We start from the raw sequence: 19,612 nt of genomic DNA, 5'->3' as shown, positions 1-19,612 counted from the left end.
GCTGGGCCTTGTCCAAACTTGAGCCTCCCCCCGACCCCCTCCTTGCCTCAGCGCCCGACACTTGCATCTCCTTATTGAGTGGCGGTCCAGGAGGGAGGGAGGGGGGTCCGAAGACGCCAACCCCACCCGGCCTGACTCCTCGACCAATGAGGAGGCCGAGCGGATCGAGTGTCAGTATAACAGAAGGACATAATCAGCCCGGTAAGTTTGCAGAACCTGACAGCCAGTCTGTGCCAGCGGGGAGCTCGCTTCTTTCAGCTTTTCTCAGGTAAGGACGGGTAGGCTGGGTGGAGGGATCCTAGTGGGTTTTGGTTCTGGTTCTAGTGACACTCAAGTCTAGCAAAAATGAGTCCCAGAGAGGATTATCCACAGAAGTGGTGTCAGTCCAGTCTGTTTGGATGTTCTGCTGGGAGGTTCTGGTCCTTGTTGATGTTGTTGTTTGTGTTGGAGCAACAGCAGATTATTCTAACGGGGCACGTCGCATCGTCACAACAGCAGCAGGTCCGGTCCAGTTCATAGCCGTCTATTTGTGAAGCTGTGAATGGGCGTGGCACGCCGCCACATAGCTTCCGGATCAACACTTTAGCGTCGGCATTCTGCAGACGCGTGGGAACAGCTCCGGCTCAGACCGGATCAACAAATTCTGCTTTGGAATGCGGTCCAGCTGACCTCTGCCCTTTGAAATGGCCGAGTCAGCGGAAGATGATTTGCGGGCGAGCGCGTGCGCGAGCGTCCGGGCGGCCACATAAGGAAACGCAGCGCGGAATCGTGGCCAAGGAACGCCGTACGGCGAAACTGGATCAGGGAGGCGAGCAGCTGTGGCTCGGAAATAGACACCGGCCGCGTGGCGCGATAATAATGCTAATGTGGCAGTCATCTCGCATCTGATTGGATCAACTGTTGCCGGGTTGTTAATCACTCACACTACACTACCCACCACGTCATTAGAACTTTATTATTCCATTTTTCCTTGCCTCTGTCGCCAAAGTCTCTTGCAGGCGCCACTTGACGGAATGATGTCATCATGACTTGGAAATGACGATGCTGTCACTAATCGTGCTATCTCCCATGGAATGAACTTGCCAGGCGTGTTAATCAATGGCTTTACACTATGCTGTGTTATTTTATAGTCTGAGTTTATTTGACATGAGATGACATTATTTTACCTTATGTTGCATTATATTATATTATTTTACATTATTATATTACATTGTTTTATCTTATATTGCATAATATTACATTATATTATCTTACATTACATTATATTGCATATACACATTTTTTAACAAAATATTACATTATTTGACCTTGTATTGCATAGTATTACATTATTCTACATTATATTATTTTACATTAAATTGCATTATATACATTTTTTTAACATTATATTACATTATTTTACCTTCGAGGGAAAGGCTTCTTGAGACGTCATCTGTACTGCTGTGAAGAAGGTGTCGGACGTTTCGATCCTCATCCGAAGAGCTTCGTCAGCTTCGTACATTTTTTAACATTATATTACATTATTTGACCTTGTATTGCATAGTATTACATTGTTTTGCATTATATATTACATTATTTGACCTGGTACTATATTACGTTACATTATTTTAACTTATATTGCATTATAATGCAATATAATAATTCAAAAGACAGGATTATAAAATTAGAAAATAATAATACAACAAGGTCAAATAATAATAAATCAAACAATGTAATGTAAGTAAAACAGTATTACATTATATTACATTATTGCAGTTGCCCTTTAATATGATTAAATGTAAATGTATTCATTTGTAAAATATTTAGCAATGAATCCACCACACAAAAACAAGTGATCTCAATACATCTAATATTGTAAATACATCACTCTTTTCTATTGTTATTGATCTCGAGAAAGCTGGTACATTTTGACAACATTTAAGAAACAATTGCTAGCATGATGGCGAGTGCAGGTGTGTGCTACAGGAGTAATACGAGCTATCCTTCATTCATTATTTGACTTTATTTCTGTCTAATTGGAGGATTGTTTATTGGAAATCAATACGATCGTTTGGGCGGTGGCAGAAGGTTGCGGAAGGCGTGTGTAGAGTTGGCCAATGTTGACCTTTCAGCCGCGTCGCTGACGTTGACCTACGGCAGGTTTTTCACGACGCCGTCTCGCGTTGCAGCTAAATTTAAACTCTTGCCATTTTTTGCAAAGTGGAATCTTCTGGAAGGTGCCATCCGACCCGGGACCTGTCTGTGGCGGGAAGGGGAGTGGCCCGGCTTGAAATAAACCCTGTGGTCTTGTGTGCCTTCCAGGTTGCGAAGTCCACTTTCAACATGTCTGACACCGAGGACGTGTAAGAACGCCTTCAGGCTCACCTTTACGTCCCGCCTTCACGTGCCGCCTCTTGACCTTTTTGTCTCTTTGTGTCCGCAGCGATCAGGTGGAGGGTAAGTACGCCGTGCTTCATCACACGCCATCATCACCATCAGCCTCCGTAGTAGTCGTCCATTCCAGAGCCTTCTCACGTGCACCTGTGGCTTAAGCAGAGCGCCACATGACGGCGCTTCCTAGCATGGCCGCCCGTTGGCGGCCCGTTGGCGGCGCGTGGCACGGCTCGGCATGACCGCCCGCATGGATCCCGGCGTACCCGCGTGTTGTACTGTGAGGGGGCGGGTACACACGGGATCTTATGTTCATGTTCTTCTGCTCCTTTTCTTTCTCGGACATCCCGTGAAGAGTACGATGGTAAGAACCTTCACACTAACGTTGATGTGCTGGCATGTGACACTAACGCACTCAGCCACACGCCATCTTCCATCCGTCACCCACCATAACGGCCTGCCCCGCCCTCCAAAGTGTCTCTGCTAAACTCCTCCTAAACTCTGTCCCCTCTCTCCATTAACGCCATGCCCCCACCTGACCCTCCCCCATTCCCTCCCTCGCTGCATGACGTGTAGTAGAAGAAGAGGAAGAGGAGCTAGTAGAGGAGGTAGAGGTGGCCCCTGAGGTAGAAGCAGAAGCAGAGCCTGAGCCTGAAGGTATGTGGCATGGACGGGGGAGGGGGCGGGGGTATTCTATCATCCTTTCCCACACCAACAGGTGCGCTCCAGTCAGCCAATCCATCACTCTCTGCTGATGCTAAAGCTAATCCCAATTTACCTTCCTTTCACCTCTGGACATCTGTCATCAATATCATGCATAAAACCAATCACCTTTCATCAATCAACTATGTGCTGTCTAAATATGCTAAACTAAATAAGCTGCGCTTAAAAGCCAAACATCATTTGCTGCGTCTCAAATGGAATTTTCTCTCCTTTTTGATGGTGAATTGCAACCACTCCACGGAGCACCATTGACAACGTTTGATAGCTTTTCTTTCCCCGGTTTTCCATTTCACAATCAATAAGAATAAAAAGAATCTGCTATTCCTTCTTTTTATTTTCATGTTTTTAACAAAACACGTCGAACTTACGTCGTTGTACACCTCTACGCTGCACCGTTATTTCACGGTAGCTCCTTCTGCTACGTAGCCAAGATGGCGGCTGCTAAATGTCTTTCTGGTACATAGTGACAGTGTACTGCATTTTAGTGCTCATATCAGTGTCAACAGACTAATGCACTCAAACTAAGTATGCAAGTGCACTAACTGTGAGGACGCAAGTGCAGCAATTATAAGAACATAAGGTGCACCAAGTCTAACTCTACGCAAGTACCATTTGCAAGTACACAAGTGTACCAATGTAAGTGCACAAACGCACCGATTGCATGTGCACAAAGTACGCAAGTGTTGCAATTGTAAGTATGCAACTGCACCTATAGTAAGTGCACAAATGCACCAAGTGTGAGTACACATGTGCACATACAGTATTGTAAGTAGGCACCAATTTTAAGTACACAAGTACCAGTTGTAAGTATGCAAGTGCACCATTTGTAAGTACGTAAGTGCGCCATTTGTAAGTATGCAAATGCACCATTTGTAAGTACTGTATGCATGTGCACTATTTGTAAGTATGTAAGTGTGCCAGTTGTAAATACGCAAATGCACCAATTGTAAGTACGCAAGTACCAAGTGTAAGTATGCAAGTGCGCCAGTTGTAAGAACGCAAGTGCACATAATGTAAGTACACACTAATTGTAAGTACGTAAGTGCACCAGTTGTAAGTATGCAAATGCACCAACTGCAAGTACGCAAGTGCACCATTTGTAAGTACGTAAGTGCGCCAGTTGTGAGTACGCAAATGCACCAACTGCAAGTACGCAAGTGCACCATTTGTAAGTACGTAAGTGTGGCAGTTGTAAGTACTCAAATGTACCATTTGTAAGTACGCAAGTGCGCCCATTGTATGAATACAAGTGCCCATAATGTAAGTACACACCAATTGTAAGTACGCAAGTGCACAACTTGTAAATACAGTCAAACCTGTCTATAGCGCCCACTAAAGGGAAATGGCAAAAGTGGCTGCTGTAGGCAGGTGGCCATTATAGACAGGTTGGCGGCCATTTTGAATTTTGAATATTAACATGTCTGTGATTAGAAGCTTGTTGTGTTTGCAGATACATATAATTATACTGTTACATGTTGACCAGTAGGACTGCAGATAAAAGTTGTAAAGAACTGCTAGGTTAATAAACCGCCGTTATAAAGCAATTAAAGTGCATCGGCGACGTGAGTCTCTCCTTCCCCACAACAAGCGGCATTACAGTATTGACCAGTGCACATTGTCTCACACCAGGAAATAAACGGTGTCACTGTCTGCAACAAGCTCCAAAGAAGACGGCTTTTTTTATGTGGAACAACTGACAGTTTGTGTGGATCTTGTGAATGATTGTGACTGAGCTAGGACTCAGTAATTAAAGTCTACACACGACGGCTTCATTGATTGAAAAACTAAACTTTTTCGTGCATGAAGCTTCTGCTTGAGTTGGTAATTTGGCCGCTATATGCGGTCAGATATTGACCAAGGGATACAAAATGGGTGGCCGCTGGCCGTGTTGGACAGGTGACTGCTATACACAGGGTCTATAACATGTACAATTGCTGCGGGGGATTTTTCAGTGGCTGCTATAGGCAGGTGGCCGTTCTATAAAGGTGGGCGCTAAAACAGCTTTGACTGTATGCAACTACTAAGTGTAAGTATGCAAGCGCAATTGTAAGAACTCACTAATCATAAGTACACAAGTGCACTGAGTGCAAGTACACAAAAGCAGCACTTGAAAGTACGCAAGTGCCCCAATTGAGACGCAGCACAATAATGTTAACGTATGAACGTATGAACATATGAATGTATGCAGAGCGGCAGAAAGTCCTCACGTAGTGTGATTTAGCGTCCATGTTTGTATTTGTTGGTGTTGTAATCTGATGACGACAGTGCATCAGATTGAAGATGTGCTGTCTCTCTCCTAGGAATTATCTCGCTGCTCTTTAGCGTCCAATGTAAGACAATCCAAACACGACAAAGTTGTTTTGCATTTTAGCAGCTAAGCTAAATAAGCTAACGTGCCACAGCCAGGTGGGCTTGTTTGTGCTCCACATCATGTTGTCAGCCATGATGGTAGCGATGCTAAGCTAATCCGTCATGCTAACAGCGCTAGCCAGCTTGTGTCACGTGACCGTGGAGAGTCACCACAAGTCAGCGAGGGTGTTTTCTCTAGTTAGCACTGTGCTAAAGTAGTGAGCGCTGGCTAACACTCTGTTGTCTATTTTGCTTTTGTTTTCCGACGCTTGCTGCATGCAGAGGCCGTTGAAGAGGAAGGTACGTTCTTTTCTTCAAAAACTCCACCCAAACATCTGAAATCTTGTTTTCGGGAGAGCAGAGCAAAGTGTTAGCTAGAAAGAGTCTCATGGAGAAAAAGGGTGAAAGAATATGAGATGCTAACACGTCCGCTCGTCTGCTGCATGGCATGACGCTGCCATTCCCAGAGGATCATGTGACCGTGACGGGTCAAAAAAACCAACACGAAGACTTCACACATTTGATGTACAACACTTTTCTTTCACCTTGATATCTAACTCTAACGTGATTAATCGTCTTTTTAATGCCTGACACCCTTTTTATTTGCTGTCTAACCCCATTAATTGTACTTGTCGCCCTGCCCCCGCCACCGCCATCTTCATTTCCTGCAGAGGAGAAGCCAAAGTTCAAGTGAGTTCCTCCTTGGGCCACATGACACACACGCATGCCCGAGTCGTCGCGATGTTAAGGACATTCAAGTTCTTCTCTGTTTCAGGCCCAGCGCTCCAAAGATCCCCGATGGCGAGAAAGTGGACTTTGACGTAAGTTCTGCCAGCAAAGCGCCGTGCACCCTTTCCTGTGGCGGCGGGCGTCAATGTTGTCCTTGCGTCCGCTTGCAGGACATCCAGAAGAAGCGTCAGAACAAAGACCTGGTTGAGCTGCAGGCGCTGATCGATGCTCACTTTGAGTGCAGGAAGAAGGAGGAGGAGGAGCTTATCGCCCTCAAGGAGAGGATTGTGAGTCTCCTATCGCCCTTCAGCTGGCAGCATGTGATGTGTACTGCATACTGTATACTGTATACTGCATACTGCATACTGTATACTGTATACTGCATACTGCATACTGTATACTGTATACTGCATATTGTATACTGTATACTGCATACTGTATACTGTATACTGCATATTGTATACTGTATACTGCATACTGTATACTGCATACTGCATACTGTATACTGTATACTGCATACTGTATACTCCATACTGTATACTGTATACTGCATACTGTATACTGTATACTGCATACTGTATACTCCATACTGTATACTGTATACTGCATACTGTATACTGTATACTGCATACTGTATACTCCATACTGTATACTGCATACTGTATACTGTATACTGCAGACTGTATACTGTATACTGCATACTGCATACTGTATACTGCATACTGTATACTGCATACTGTATACTGTATACTGCATATTGTATACTGTATACTGCATACTGTATACTGCATACTGCATATTGTATACTGCATACTGTATACTGCATACTGTATACTGTATACTCCATACTGTATACTGTATACTGCATACTGCATACTGTATACTCCATACTGTATACTGCATACTGTATACTGTATACTGCAGACTGAATACTGCATACTGCATACTGTATACTGCATACTGTATACTGTATACTGCATATTGTATACTGCATACTGCATACTGTATACTGCATACTGTATACTGTATACTGCATACTGCATATTGTATACTGCATACTGTATACTGTATACTGCATACTGTATACTGCATACTGCATATTGTATACTGCATACTGTATACTGCATACTGTATACTGCATACTGCATACTGTATACTGCATACTGTATACTGCATACTGTATACTCCATACTGTATACTGCATACTGCATACTGTATACTCCATACTGTATACTGCATACTGTATACTGCATACTGTATACTGCATACTGTATACTGCATACTGTATACTGTATACTGCATACTGTATACTGCATACTGCATATTGTATACTGCATACTGTATACTCCATACTGTATACTGCATACTGCATACTGTATACTCCATACTGTATACTGCATATTGTATACTGCATATTGTATACTGCATACTGTATACTGTATACTGCATACTGTATACTGCATACTGCATATTGTATACTGCATACTGTATACTGCATACTGTATACTGCATACTGCATACTGTATACTGCATACTGTATACTGCATACTGTATACTGCATACTGTATACTCCATACTGTATACTGCATACTGTATACTGCATACTGTATACTGCATACTGTATACTCCATACTGTATACTGCATACTGCATACTGTATACTGCATACTGTATACTGCATACTGTATACTGCATACTGCAGACTGTATACTGCATACTGTATACTGCATACTGCATAATGTATACTGCATACTGTATACTTTATACTGTATACTGCATACTGTATACTGCATACTGCATAATGTATACTGCATACTTTATACTGTATACTGGATTTGCATGCTTGTGTCATTTCTATTTAACTCAACAAATACAAGTCAAAGATCCTCTATATAACAGAAGCATGCTGCTGTTGTTAGAAATCGCTTGCAAAAACACTAGTCAAAGATCCTGTGCTTTTTTTTTTTTTTTTTAAATCTGCTGTGTGAAAACACTAGTCAAAGATTGTCTATATGCCAGGAGCGCTACGCTTTTTTTTTTTATCCGCTGTTGCAAAAACGCTCATCAAAGATCCTCTTTAGACAGGAGTGCTCTGCTGTTGTTAAAAATCGCTTGCAAAACCGCTAGTCAAAGATCCTCTATATACAAGGAGCACGCCGCTTTTTTTCCCTTTTTTTAAAAATCTGTTGCAGAAACACGAGTCAAAGATCCTCTATATGACAGGAGTGCTCTGCTGTTTTCAAGCACCTACTGCAAAAATGCTGATCAAAGATCCTGTATATGACAGGAGCGCTGTGCTGTTTTTGTAGATTGTAGATTCGATTAGATTCGATTAGACAGAACTTTGTTGAGCAGAAGTCTTGGTGGTAAGCGGGCGGCCATGTTGACGCGACTTCCTGCAGGAGAAGCGTCGTGCCGAGAGGGCGGAGCAGCAGAGGGTGCGAGCTGAGAAGGACAAGGAGCGCCAGGCCAGACGTGAGGTGCGTATTCCTCCTCTGAGGAGAAGCACGTCCGTCGTGGAGATGTTCCTCATCGTGCTGTTGTTGCAGGAGGAGAGGAGGATCAAGGAGGAGGCTGACGCTAAGAAGAAGGCTGAGGAGGAAGCCAAGAAGAAGTCTGCTCTGTCCAACATGGGCTCCAACTACAGCAGCCACCTGCAGAGAGTACGTGTTGCCACGGCGACGCCGTCTTCAGAAACGCACACGCCAACATCGCTTGCTTCACACGTCCTCTCCGAGATGCGCTTTGACCCAATACTTTTGTCATATCCATTACGGAACGCCACTAGTTCAAGTTAGCTCCTTCCGCTATGTAGCCGAGATGGCGCCTCTTGAGGGTGCCGAGTGTCCAGCAGCATTTGGAGTGTTTATGGTACATACTGACAGTGCACTTATCTGCGCCAGTACACTTAAGCACTCAAATGTCTAAATGTGTACCAATTGTAAGTACACAAGTACCAATAGTAAGTGCAGAAGTGTACTAATTGTAATTACGTGCATCATTTTTAAGCACATACCAATTCTAAGTACACAATTGCACCAGTTGTAAGTATGCAAGTGCATCAACTCTAAGTACTCAAATGCACCAATCGCGAGGATGCTCGTGCACCAATTGTAAAAGTACAAACCAAATGATTACTACACAAAGTTGCAAGTACACAAGTGCACCCATTGTGAGAATGCACCAATTGTAAGTACACACCAATTTTGACTACATAATTGCACTGATCGTGAGTACGCAAGTGCACCAATACGAAGTACGCAAGTGCACCAATTGTAAGTACACATGTTCACCAATCACAAGTATGCAAGTGCACCAATTGTGAGAACGGACCAGTTTGTAAGTATGCAAGTGCATCAATTGTAAGTGCACACCAATTGTAAGTACAGTATACAATTGCAGCAATCCTAAGTACACAAATGTACCAATTGTAAGTACACAAGTGCTCCAAAGGCCCTCTCAGGAAACACATTGACCAACATTCACTTCACTCGTGTTCTACAAGATGCCAATACTTGTCATGTATAACATAACATAACATAAATAGTAGTGTTGAAACACTTTACTAACGCCAATACTTTCGTAATAGTACTGTTGAAGTACTAGAGCTGTACTTGAGTGGTCGTACTGTTTTCTTGCAGGCTGACCAGAAGAGAGGAGGCAAGAAGGAGACGGAGAGAGAGAAGAAGAAGAAGATTTTGGCCGCCAGGCGCAAGCAGCTCAACATCGACCATCTCAACGAGGACAAGCTCAGGTAGGACCCACCTGTCTAGACGAGCTCTATGTCCACAGAAGGATGTCGTTAGAGAGCATGAGCTGTATGAAAACGCTACAGGGACAAGATCAACGAGTTGTACGAGTGGATGTGCCAGCTGGAGTCCGAGAAGTTCGACCACACGGAGAGACTGAAGAAGCAGAAGTACGAGGTGAGCCGGTCCAGCCTCCGTCGTTGTCATCATCATCATCAACAACAACCCAACCGATGTCTTTTTTGCGCCCCCTGCAGGTGACCACCCTGCGCAAGCGCGTGGAGGAGCTCAGCAAGTTGTAAGTTGACACAAACGTTCACCTGCTCTACAGTGCCACCGCTGGTCAGGAGGGGACACGACACCTTCAGCATACTTTTATATTTTGCTCCAGTTAATAGTCTAGTTTCATGCTAGCACACATGCTAATCTATGGTTTATTATTATTATTATTGTTATTTCTAATGCTAACATGCATCGTCTTTGTGACGTTTCACAGCAGCAAGAAGGGAGCCGCCCGCCGCAGGAAGTAAAGCCTCTGGCCACAGGAAGCGCCACACCGGCTAAGCTGTTATAGCTGGGAAGACGCCATGACGTTATGCTGAGGTTGCATCATCATCAGTCTTTAGCTGCTGTGCAATAGGAATAAAACCTAATAACCTTTCACCTCCTCGCCCTCCGCTGTTTGGTTCTCAGTGTTTTTGTAAATAAAGTTTCACTCTTCCAGGCGCCATGTTTCCTCTTTTGTCAATAAAGTTTTGGTCAGGCCTGTCATGGCAGAAAAGAACAGCAAAAGTCACTTTTTGTTCGTTTGAAAACACAAGTGTAACATTGCTGCTTGACCAAAGGACAACGAGCGCTGCTCATGCAGGTAATTCACCCACAACTTATTTATTCGGCCTTGAATCAAGCTAAACACATCCTAGCACATTAGCTCGAACGCGAACACGGCGTGAGCCTGATACAGTATAAGTAACATTTTAAAACCTGCAGACACTATTCTATTGTATTGTAGTGGTGTTACGAGATGTGCCGAGGCTTTGAAGCGTGTGCCGAGTAATGGAGGGAGCGTTTCCATGAAGCCCGTATCGAGGCTCGCTTCATTTAGGGGAGGACCTGAAAATGATGACGTCTGAAGCCTCGCTGCCTGGCTGTACCACGTGACTGCTTCTGGCAGTGGTTCTGATTTTGGCGCGAGGTTTGACATCAATATAAACCCCTCAGGCTCCGTTCAGAGGGTGGGTTTTTGATGAGGAGTTATTTCAGCGTTTGGATAGAGTTTATAGAGTTTGGATACTAGAGTGTGGAGATAGCTTGGAGAGACTAGGTAAGAGGATGGAGCCAGTGAGGAAGAGGAGGATTTCCCCTGTGGGAACATTTTGATTTGATAACTCCTAATAAGGTAAGCAAAATTTAAAAGCTAACTTTATTTCTGACACATGAGGTTTGTTTTTGGAGAACAGTATTTTTGAACTATTTTATATTTTTTCAAAGGTGAGGTGTTTGTTGCGTTCCAAGGACTTGGGGTACAACAACACCACCTCATCCATGCTGAGGCACCACCGTGCCTTGCATGGGAATAAGGAGGGAACTGGAGCTTCAGCCAGCCACCAGAAAACAAGAGCTGGATGAAGCCCTCGTCTCCATGATAGTGAAGGATACACAGCCCTTCAGTATTGTGGATGATGTTGGATGTCCAAATTGGGTCCCAGTTATGTTCAGTTATGTACAAGGCAGGTATGTATGGCTGCATGCATGGAAACAATGAGTACTTTATTGTATGTTACACAATTCAGCACAGTGTATTTTTCCTTTAGGCTCTGAAGGCCATGGTGGAGGCCAAGTATGACTCATCAAAGGAGAAGGCTAAGGCTAAAGTGGAGAAGGTGGCTACTGTTAGCTTTACATCTGAAATGTGGACATCCATCAGTGTGGATGCCTACTTGACTGTAACATGCCATTTTGTGGATGACAGCACCACTTTGGTTCAGTGCTGATGGGAGTGCAGGCCTTCCCCCAGTCTCACGCTGCTGAAAATATTGCTCGTGTGAAAGCCTCCATGATGGAGGAATGGGGCATCACTGACAAGGTGACATGTATGGTCACTGATGGTGCTCCCAATGTGGTTGCCTGTGTGAGAGAGGTGAAGCTTGGGCACCATATTTGCATCGCACACACACTCAACCTGCTTGTGAAGAAGGCGCTTGACCAGCAGCACTCTGTGCTCTCTGGCATCCGAGCCAAATCAAGGAAGCTGGTTGGCTACTGTAGAAGCAGCACAGCTGCTAAAGTACCGGTATGCTTTGTCCCTTTATTCCAATTGATGATAACGCTAATGGTTTGTCTGTGTTCCTACTGCAGTGATTTCATGGCCTACTCGTCTGTACCTTTAAAGGAGAAGCTGACTCAAGTGCAGCTTCATCTGGGGATGGATCACTTGAAATGAATTCGAAGTGGAGACCAGGTGGAACAGCATGTATTTGATGCTGCAACATCTGGTTGAGCCCAGTTGGAGCAGCATTAGCTGGGCTGCAACACGACATCAGATGAATTCAGTATCATCGGAGGGTGCCGTTCTTCACTGTCTCCATTCTACGATGCCACTGTAGAGCTGTCAGCAGAGGAAAACGTGTCTGCCTCTAAAGGCGTACCCCTCATGAAAATGCTGGAACAAACACTTCAGGAGGAGGTAACAAAGCCAGCACCTGCAGGGGAACTGGAAATGGGCGACCAGCTCATCAGGCAACTGCGTGAGAAGCTGTACACTTTGCAGTTGATGAGCATCACGTCACTGGCTACACTTCTGGACCCCCGCTTTAAAGTCATTGGATTTTTCAGCCAAACAAAAGCCACAGAGGCAATAAAGGGACTGGCCTCGGAGTGTGCCACCATGGTAAGATCAAAGCAAAACAGAGAGGAAATCCCCCAGGCTTCCACCTCACATGATGTCACTGGAGGTCATCTATTATTTGACATTTTGAGATCATTTCTTCTTATTAGAACACTAACATGATCTGTGGTTTCTTTTTAGGTAGCAAACTGTGGCATCGTCTGGACACCAGTGTCATGGCAGCACGGAAAACCCAAAATGTAACTGCAGATGCCCATGTGGAGGTCCAGCGCTACCTTTCGGAACCAAATATCAGCAGGCTGGAAAACCCTCTGGTGTACTGGGAGAAGCAAAAACTGTTATGCTCACATTTACATAAACTAGCAATTGCATTTTCGTGCACGCCAGCGTCTTCTGTCCCGTGTGAAATGATGTTTTCAAAGGCTGGAGAAGTTGTGTCAGAAAAACATGATTACACAACCTGCCATGTCATATGATATGAACATTTACACAAATAGAATACATTCAAAAACTATTTTATTCTACACATATGTGGTAATTTATGTAGAGACATTATTTGGTCATACATTTTTTGTTATTCATTTACACAAAAATTCAGTGAATCCTACACAATGTGGTTCATAGACAGCTGCCTGTCATTATACACCTGGCCAGTAGGTGGTTTCGTGTGCACATGAAGCTTCGAGTAATGAACCCTGTATGAACAATGTATTGTGTTGTTAAAAACAATATTAAACATTTCATGCTCGATGACGAAACAGCTAATAATATTGACATGTGTTGTTAATTAGTTGAAATAATTTACTAAACAACGCTTAGCTATTTAGCTAGCTGGCTCACGACTGGCTCACGACTGGCTCACGACTCAATCAGTCAACCCCACTGAACTCTATACTACTGGAAGGGGCGTCCCTGCTGACCGCATGAAGCCATTGGTCGGCCATCTTGCTTCACCCAAAAAAGCAAACACGCATACACATATATGTATCTTCTTTTTTTTTTTCCCCCCGTCCTGTCCAGCCTTTAAAGCAGATAGAATAGTAGATCTAAATGCCGTCAAGTGCTCAACAGATTTACTCTGCCGGGGAGAAGTGTGATATACACTTCCCCTGTCATACAGAATTTAAATGACTTTGATGCTTGTTATAAAGCAAATTTGGAGCGACCGGACCGGAGCAGGAGGGGACAGAGAAGAAGAGAAAAGGAAAGGGGGGGGGGGACAAAAAAAAAATTGTGACAACAAGAACAGAACAACAGAAACATACAGAACGACATCAGCAAATAAATGTCCGTGACAACTATAAAGATGAACGAGGACATAAGGACAAAACAATATCAACAACCACAATGACAAAGCTGTCAATGACAGTCACACATAATAGCAGTCATGAAATGATGAACTATGATAATGATCACAATGACAATACCGCATTGAAACAGTTACACATAATATTAGTAATGAAATGATTATCCATGATAGTGATCACAATGATAATACTGCATTGAAACAGTTACACATAATAGCAGTCATGAAATGATGAATTATGATAGTGATCACAATGACAATACTGCATTGAAACAGTTACACATAATATTAGTAATGAAATGATTATCCATGATAGTGATCACAATGATAATACTGCATTGAAACAGTTACACATAATAGCAGTCATGAAATGATGAATTATGATAGTGATCACAATGACAATACTGCATTGAAACAGTTACACATAATATTAGGAATGAAATGATGAACTATGATAGTGATCACAATGACAATACTGCATTGAAACAGTCACACATAATAGCAGTCATGAAATGATGAACTATGATAGTGATCACAATGACAATACTGCATTGAAACAGTCACACATAATAGCAGTCATGAAATGATGAACTATGATAGTGAACAGAATGATAATTACTGTAATGCACATCATTGTAAAAAAAACTATAATCATACTGCTGATATCACCGTCGCTGTAATAAAACCAACAACATAATAACACCCTGGTTAACTCAGTGAGTAATGTGGGGAAGTACGTATGTACTGTGAGTGTGCATATGTACAGGTATCTCTGTAAGTGAGGAAGACTTCATATATATGTAAAGGTGCAAGAATGTGTGGGCGTGTAATTGTCACTGAGAATGCATGAAAGGAAAGGGGCCGCCTTCCACCTCCCAGAGAGCCCCGCCCCAAAAAGCCAGGGCGAGCCCCCGCCAGGCCCACCAGGCCCACAGGGGCAGGCAGCACAAAGATCAGTGCCCCAAGAGCCAGCCCAGAGAGCCCTCCCCCCCGGGAAGACCAGCAAGGGGCCGAAGAGAGGTAATCCCAGCCAAGGACAGGGCGCCGGCGGGCCGCAGGACTGCCAACCCCTGAGACCAGCGAGAGATCACACCCCACAAAGGCAGACGAGTACCGGGGGCCACAAACCGGCAGGCCCAGAGACGCACCCACAACCGGAAAGAAGCCCACCCGCGCCGGAAGCGCCAATCCCTGCCCCCCGCCAACCCCACCCCCAGGGAGCGGAGCCCGGCCCGCCCCGGGCCAACCCCAGACACCCATGTATCTTCATTGACTACATTTATTATGTTTCGGTATAAAAATTAACACGAATTAACAAAAATTCCATGAAAACAAAGTCAATTTACTAGACCCAAATCTCAAAATTTCCCTCCAGTTTAAGGTTTTTCCTACCTCTAAGGTGTGACATTACAATGCATAACAACTCAATTTCAGTGTTCACCAGGTATTTGTTATGAAAAGGATCTACGTAGTATCAAAGTTAAATGCAACGCATACCTTTAGAAGATGATCGGGAAAGTCAAATATTGTTGGAACTGCATTTTGTCGTAATCTAACAGTCTGGCCGGTCCTGTCCAAGTTCTCCTCGGTGAAATGACTTGAACAGAGTTGCGATCTGGCTGCAGGAATCCACCCGTCTCTCCGCATATTTACTACCCATTGCTTTAGAAGTTGAGCATTGCAGTGTGGACATCTAAAGGAGAATAAGGGCTCATTTACAACTACTTAGATGAAAAGATGCTTACAAACCCATAAGAACCCACGGTGACACGAGTGTAACAAGCACTTTGAAGGTCCCAGTCTCTTCCTTATAAAGCTTTATATCTGATTTTAACTTGTTAAGTCCCTAAGCTACACATACTAAACATCCTGGTGTGATGACCATGTGACAGTCATGTGACTGTAGCAGGAAGTGACCTCTCCAAAATGCAGGTCTGGCCTGTGTGCAAACTTCTAGGAAGCAGCTAATTTCAAAGAGCTGTTTTTTGATACTACATGTAATTTCAAACACATTTCTTAGGTTCCATGCTTTGATAACATGTCCTAAATGACTTTCAACCTGGTCTGACCATAGTTGTTGAAGAAAGTAATATCAAAAAAGGAACAGAAATATTGCTGTAACATATATGTTACATAGGGGTTTTAGCCTTAAAATCACAATGAAGAACCCGATGTGACCCATTTGTCACAATAACAAAAATGCTAATAATCCACCCAATTAATTTAGCTGTTTCAATTATATTAAGATGAAATATGTTCTGCTGGTCAATTGAAAGTGTAATGAACAATTAGAAACACAAAATAATGTGAAAGTATTTGGTTTGTGTTACAAACGTTTTTGTAAATCTGTACATCGCTGCACTGCACTCCTTATGATGCACTGGAGGCCATTTTGGGAGATGATAGTTAGTTTGAGGGATGTGACGATTGCTCAGATGAAGACCCTGATGACCCTCTTTACAATCCCAATAGTCAAGACGGGGATAGTGACGAGTCAAGTGAGTGTGGTGATTCGGACAGTAGTGAATCAAGTACACCAGATGATGTACCACAACCAAATGAATTCAGGGCAGAAAAATACATCCATTCTAGGAAAAAAACAAGAAACTGTCCATGGCCAAAAACAAGGAACTGAAGAAGGAACTGTCCAAGGGAAAAAACTATTTTCTTGGGGGAAGAAAGCATTTGAAGCCCCTGAGTGTACATTCAAAGGACCACCTCCAGACAATCGTCATAGTCCTTTGGAGTACTTCAGGAAGTTCATAACACCAGAAATGCGATGTTACTAAAGGATCAAACTCATTTGTACAGTGTACCAAAATGTCCACATCACAACAATGTTAACACCACTGGAAAAGACCTGGAAATACTGATTGGCCTCTACCTGTGCATGGGTCTTTGCCAACTGACGGCAAATCGTGCATACTGGGAAAATGACACAAGGTGTCGCATGGTAGCTGAAGTCATGTCACGTAATTGTTTTCGGAACCTGCAGGAAACTCTGCATTTCATTGACAACACGGATGTATCAAACAGGCAAGCTACAGATTCCAGGCAGAGGTTGCCACTAGCCTCATTCTTTGGCAGGCACAAGGAGGCCGCCCATCAGTCAATGCCACATTTCTACCACCACCGCTGCCCAAGAGGGTTCGTGTTGGAGATCCAGATGATGTTTGCACTGACCAAGTCACACATTGGGTTGTGAAATGTGACAAACATGGCTGCTGCAAACTCTGCAAAGTCAATGCAACCACCACTCTCTGTGAGAAATGTGATGTGCGTCTTTGCTTCACTGAGGAACGAAACTGTTTCAAGTCTTACCATGTGACCTAGGCTAAATGGCTGAAGACACTTACCAGACATAAGAACTGTGAAAATGTGCTGATGATACAACAGTTTCATTTCTCTTCAGCGTTTACGTTTTTTTGCACAATTTATGTTTGTAGGTCTGCAGCTATGGTAGCTTATTGCAAATGTCCCCAAATAAGCAGTGTTGTTTATTTTTGATGCATTTGGCATATTTTGTGATGCAAAGCAAAACTGATGAAGAAGTTTGTGAAACCTTGCCATTGAAGTCACAGTTTTTACATATCTTATGGAAATACAAATAAAAAGGCAGTTTGGTGGCCCCAAGTTTTTACTGCTTGGGAAGTGATGGGAAAATGAAGCTTCATGAAGCACTTGCGATATTTAAAAAAAATCCACGGCATCTTTAAACCAAGAGTGCCACATAGAGGACTCAAAAATATCACAAGTGCTTATGAAGCTTCATTTGTCCATCCATCATCAAAAACCGTCAGGTTTACTTATTTTCAAAGAAGGAATATGTTTACCACTAACGCCCAATGTAACAAATATGTAACAACACAGATCTTTGGTAATAAAAAAGTGTTATTTTGAAAAAAAAATTTGAAATGTGTTCTATGTGGTCCACTTGGTCTGTGGTATAGCCCGGATAATTTTCCTTTAAGGATAAATGGGTCTGGGTTCTTATGGGTTAAAGTATCTATTTTTTTTAACACTATTTTTTATTATTTATAAGCATTTATGTAACCGATGTGTTAATTCTGTTAATTTAATTTCACCAATAATTCATTTTTCATTTCTCACGTATGTATTTGTTGATATAAGCACCTTTTTATGGGCAGTCTTTATTTTATTTGCGTTCTTTTTGTTGTGTGAACTTTGACATCGCTGTGATGTCATTTCCTGCCATTCTGGCGCGCTCCTCTTCAGTCGCCTTCAGGACTGCTGAGGAGAGGTATGTTAGTCTGGTGGCAACAATGTTTGAATGTGTTAATGTGAGTATAAGAGACATTTCATGCCATTGTGTGCTCTGTATTATGTACAGCCTTTGAAGACAACTCACGAAAGTTACTGCTGTTAATTAAGCTAGTTTTGGTGAGTTCGTTTTTCATGTTTTTTTTTTTTTAGGAGACGTGTGCATGAAGCTTATTCAGGTTGCTGTACATTTTATGTGTTGTGCACAGAGAATAAACGCCCCCTCTGGATGGAAAGAGAACTGCAGCTGTCTCATCATTCACCCCGTCAAAGAACACAACGCAGAATTCATTTTTAGTCCGTGTCAGTACAGGCCGGCTACAGTGGTGCCGTGACCCGGATCCACGCTGCTTCAGGCTGGTTCATCATTTCTCCTGGAGCTGTGGATCAATGGCAACTTGGTCACCTGAGGTTGCTACTAATTTATTTTAGTGTTTATTTTGTTGATGGATAGAAGTGTTAATTAAGGGAAAACTGTTCCATAGCTGTTTCACATTTTATGTTTTGAAGGTGATTTTGTTATTCCTGAATACGTGTCCTGCAAGAGGTTTACAATGGCAAGTATTCATGAGAATATGGTTGCAGACAAAAATTCACCTGACAGTTTTGCTTTTGGAAGGGGAAAATCTATTTACAAATCACCTTGTACACCCGCTAGGGGCACATTTGATGTTGGTTCACCAGTTTTTTGTTCCACAAATATACTGGGTCAAGCTGTAGCCAGTCCCAGCCAGGGTGCTACATCTTCAGACTTCCCTGACACATCTGACCCAGCGCTCAGCAGTTTGATAACACATACTGCTCAGCAGGTAGGAGAGACTATAAGACATCAGATGAGGGTTGAGCGTGAAGAGAGAGATGGCACACAAGCTCAGAGCAGTCTAGGCCAGACTTCCAGTGACTCAACTTACCTCAACTTGACCGGTGCAAAGCTCGTCCTTCAGTCAGACGTCAAAGAGCCCCCAGTCTTCAGAGGAGATGGGCCTGACAAGAACACAGTCTGTGAATGGGAGGAGCTGATGCAAGCGCACTTCAGGAAAGGAGCCGTGCCCCTGCATGAACAGTACCCAGAAATAATGTCTAAGCTCATGGGCAAGGCTAAAGATGCAGTGAGAATAACTTTGAGAAGCACTTCGTCAATGAAGCCTCAAGAAAATCCAAAAATCATCTTCGACATCCTCAGACAGCATTTCAGCGAGGTGACTTATTCTTGCATGCCTATGGCTGATTTCTACAGCACAGTCCCAGTGACAGGAGA

General features: G+C 43.3%; 2 protein-coding genes across 4 annotated transcripts in view; one reads left to right on the top strand and one right to left on the bottom strand.

The window, feature by feature from the left end:
* prr33 (proline rich 33) overlaps nt 1-19,341 on the bottom strand; it is a 36,319-nt gene extending 16,978 nt beyond the window's left edge. The window contains exon 1 of the mRNA XM_054776277.1: nt 19,266-19,341. The gene's annotated coding sequence lies outside the window, so the exon portion shown is untranslated. The remainder of the gene's footprint in view (nt 1-19,265) is intronic.
* On the top strand, nt 212-10,582 carry LOC129181286 (troponin T, fast skeletal muscle isoforms-like). Of its 3 annotated transcripts, none has more exons than XM_054776289.1 (14): nt 212-268; nt 2,201-2,342; nt 2,423-2,436; nt 2,947-3,027; nt 5,725-5,742; nt 6,114-6,132; nt 6,218-6,263; nt 6,342-6,458; nt 8,573-8,650; nt 8,720-8,833; nt 9,812-9,924; nt 10,006-10,096; nt 10,177-10,217; nt 10,416-10,582. In XM_054776289.1, exons 2-14 carry the CDS (start codon nt 2,323-2,325, stop codon nt 10,447-10,449), a joined length of 786 nt encoding a protein of 261 aa, XP_054632264.1. In that variant the 5' UTR covers nt 212-268; nt 2,201-2,322; the 3' UTR covers nt 10,450-10,582. The 3 variants fall into 3 exon arrangements, with proteins under 3 accessions (XP_054632264.1, XP_054632263.1, XP_054632265.1); XM_054776288.1 differs by having other exon boundaries at nt 219-268; nt 2,302-2,342; XM_054776290.1 differs by lacking the exon at nt 5,725-5,742 and having other exon boundaries at nt 220-268; nt 2,302-2,342.
* Nucleotides 19,342-19,612: the final 271 nt, after the last annotated feature.

Source organism: Dunckerocampus dactyliophorus, chromosome 5, assembly GCF_027744805.1.
Source record: "Dunckerocampus dactyliophorus isolate RoL2022-P2 chromosome 5, RoL_Ddac_1.1, whole genome shotgun sequence".
In the NCBI taxonomy this organism is placed as follows: Eukaryota; Metazoa; Chordata; class Actinopteri; order Syngnathiformes; family Syngnathidae; genus Dunckerocampus; species Dunckerocampus dactyliophorus.
Note: the sequence above shows the minus strand (reverse complement) of the source record. Positions and strands in the feature narration are given on the sequence as shown.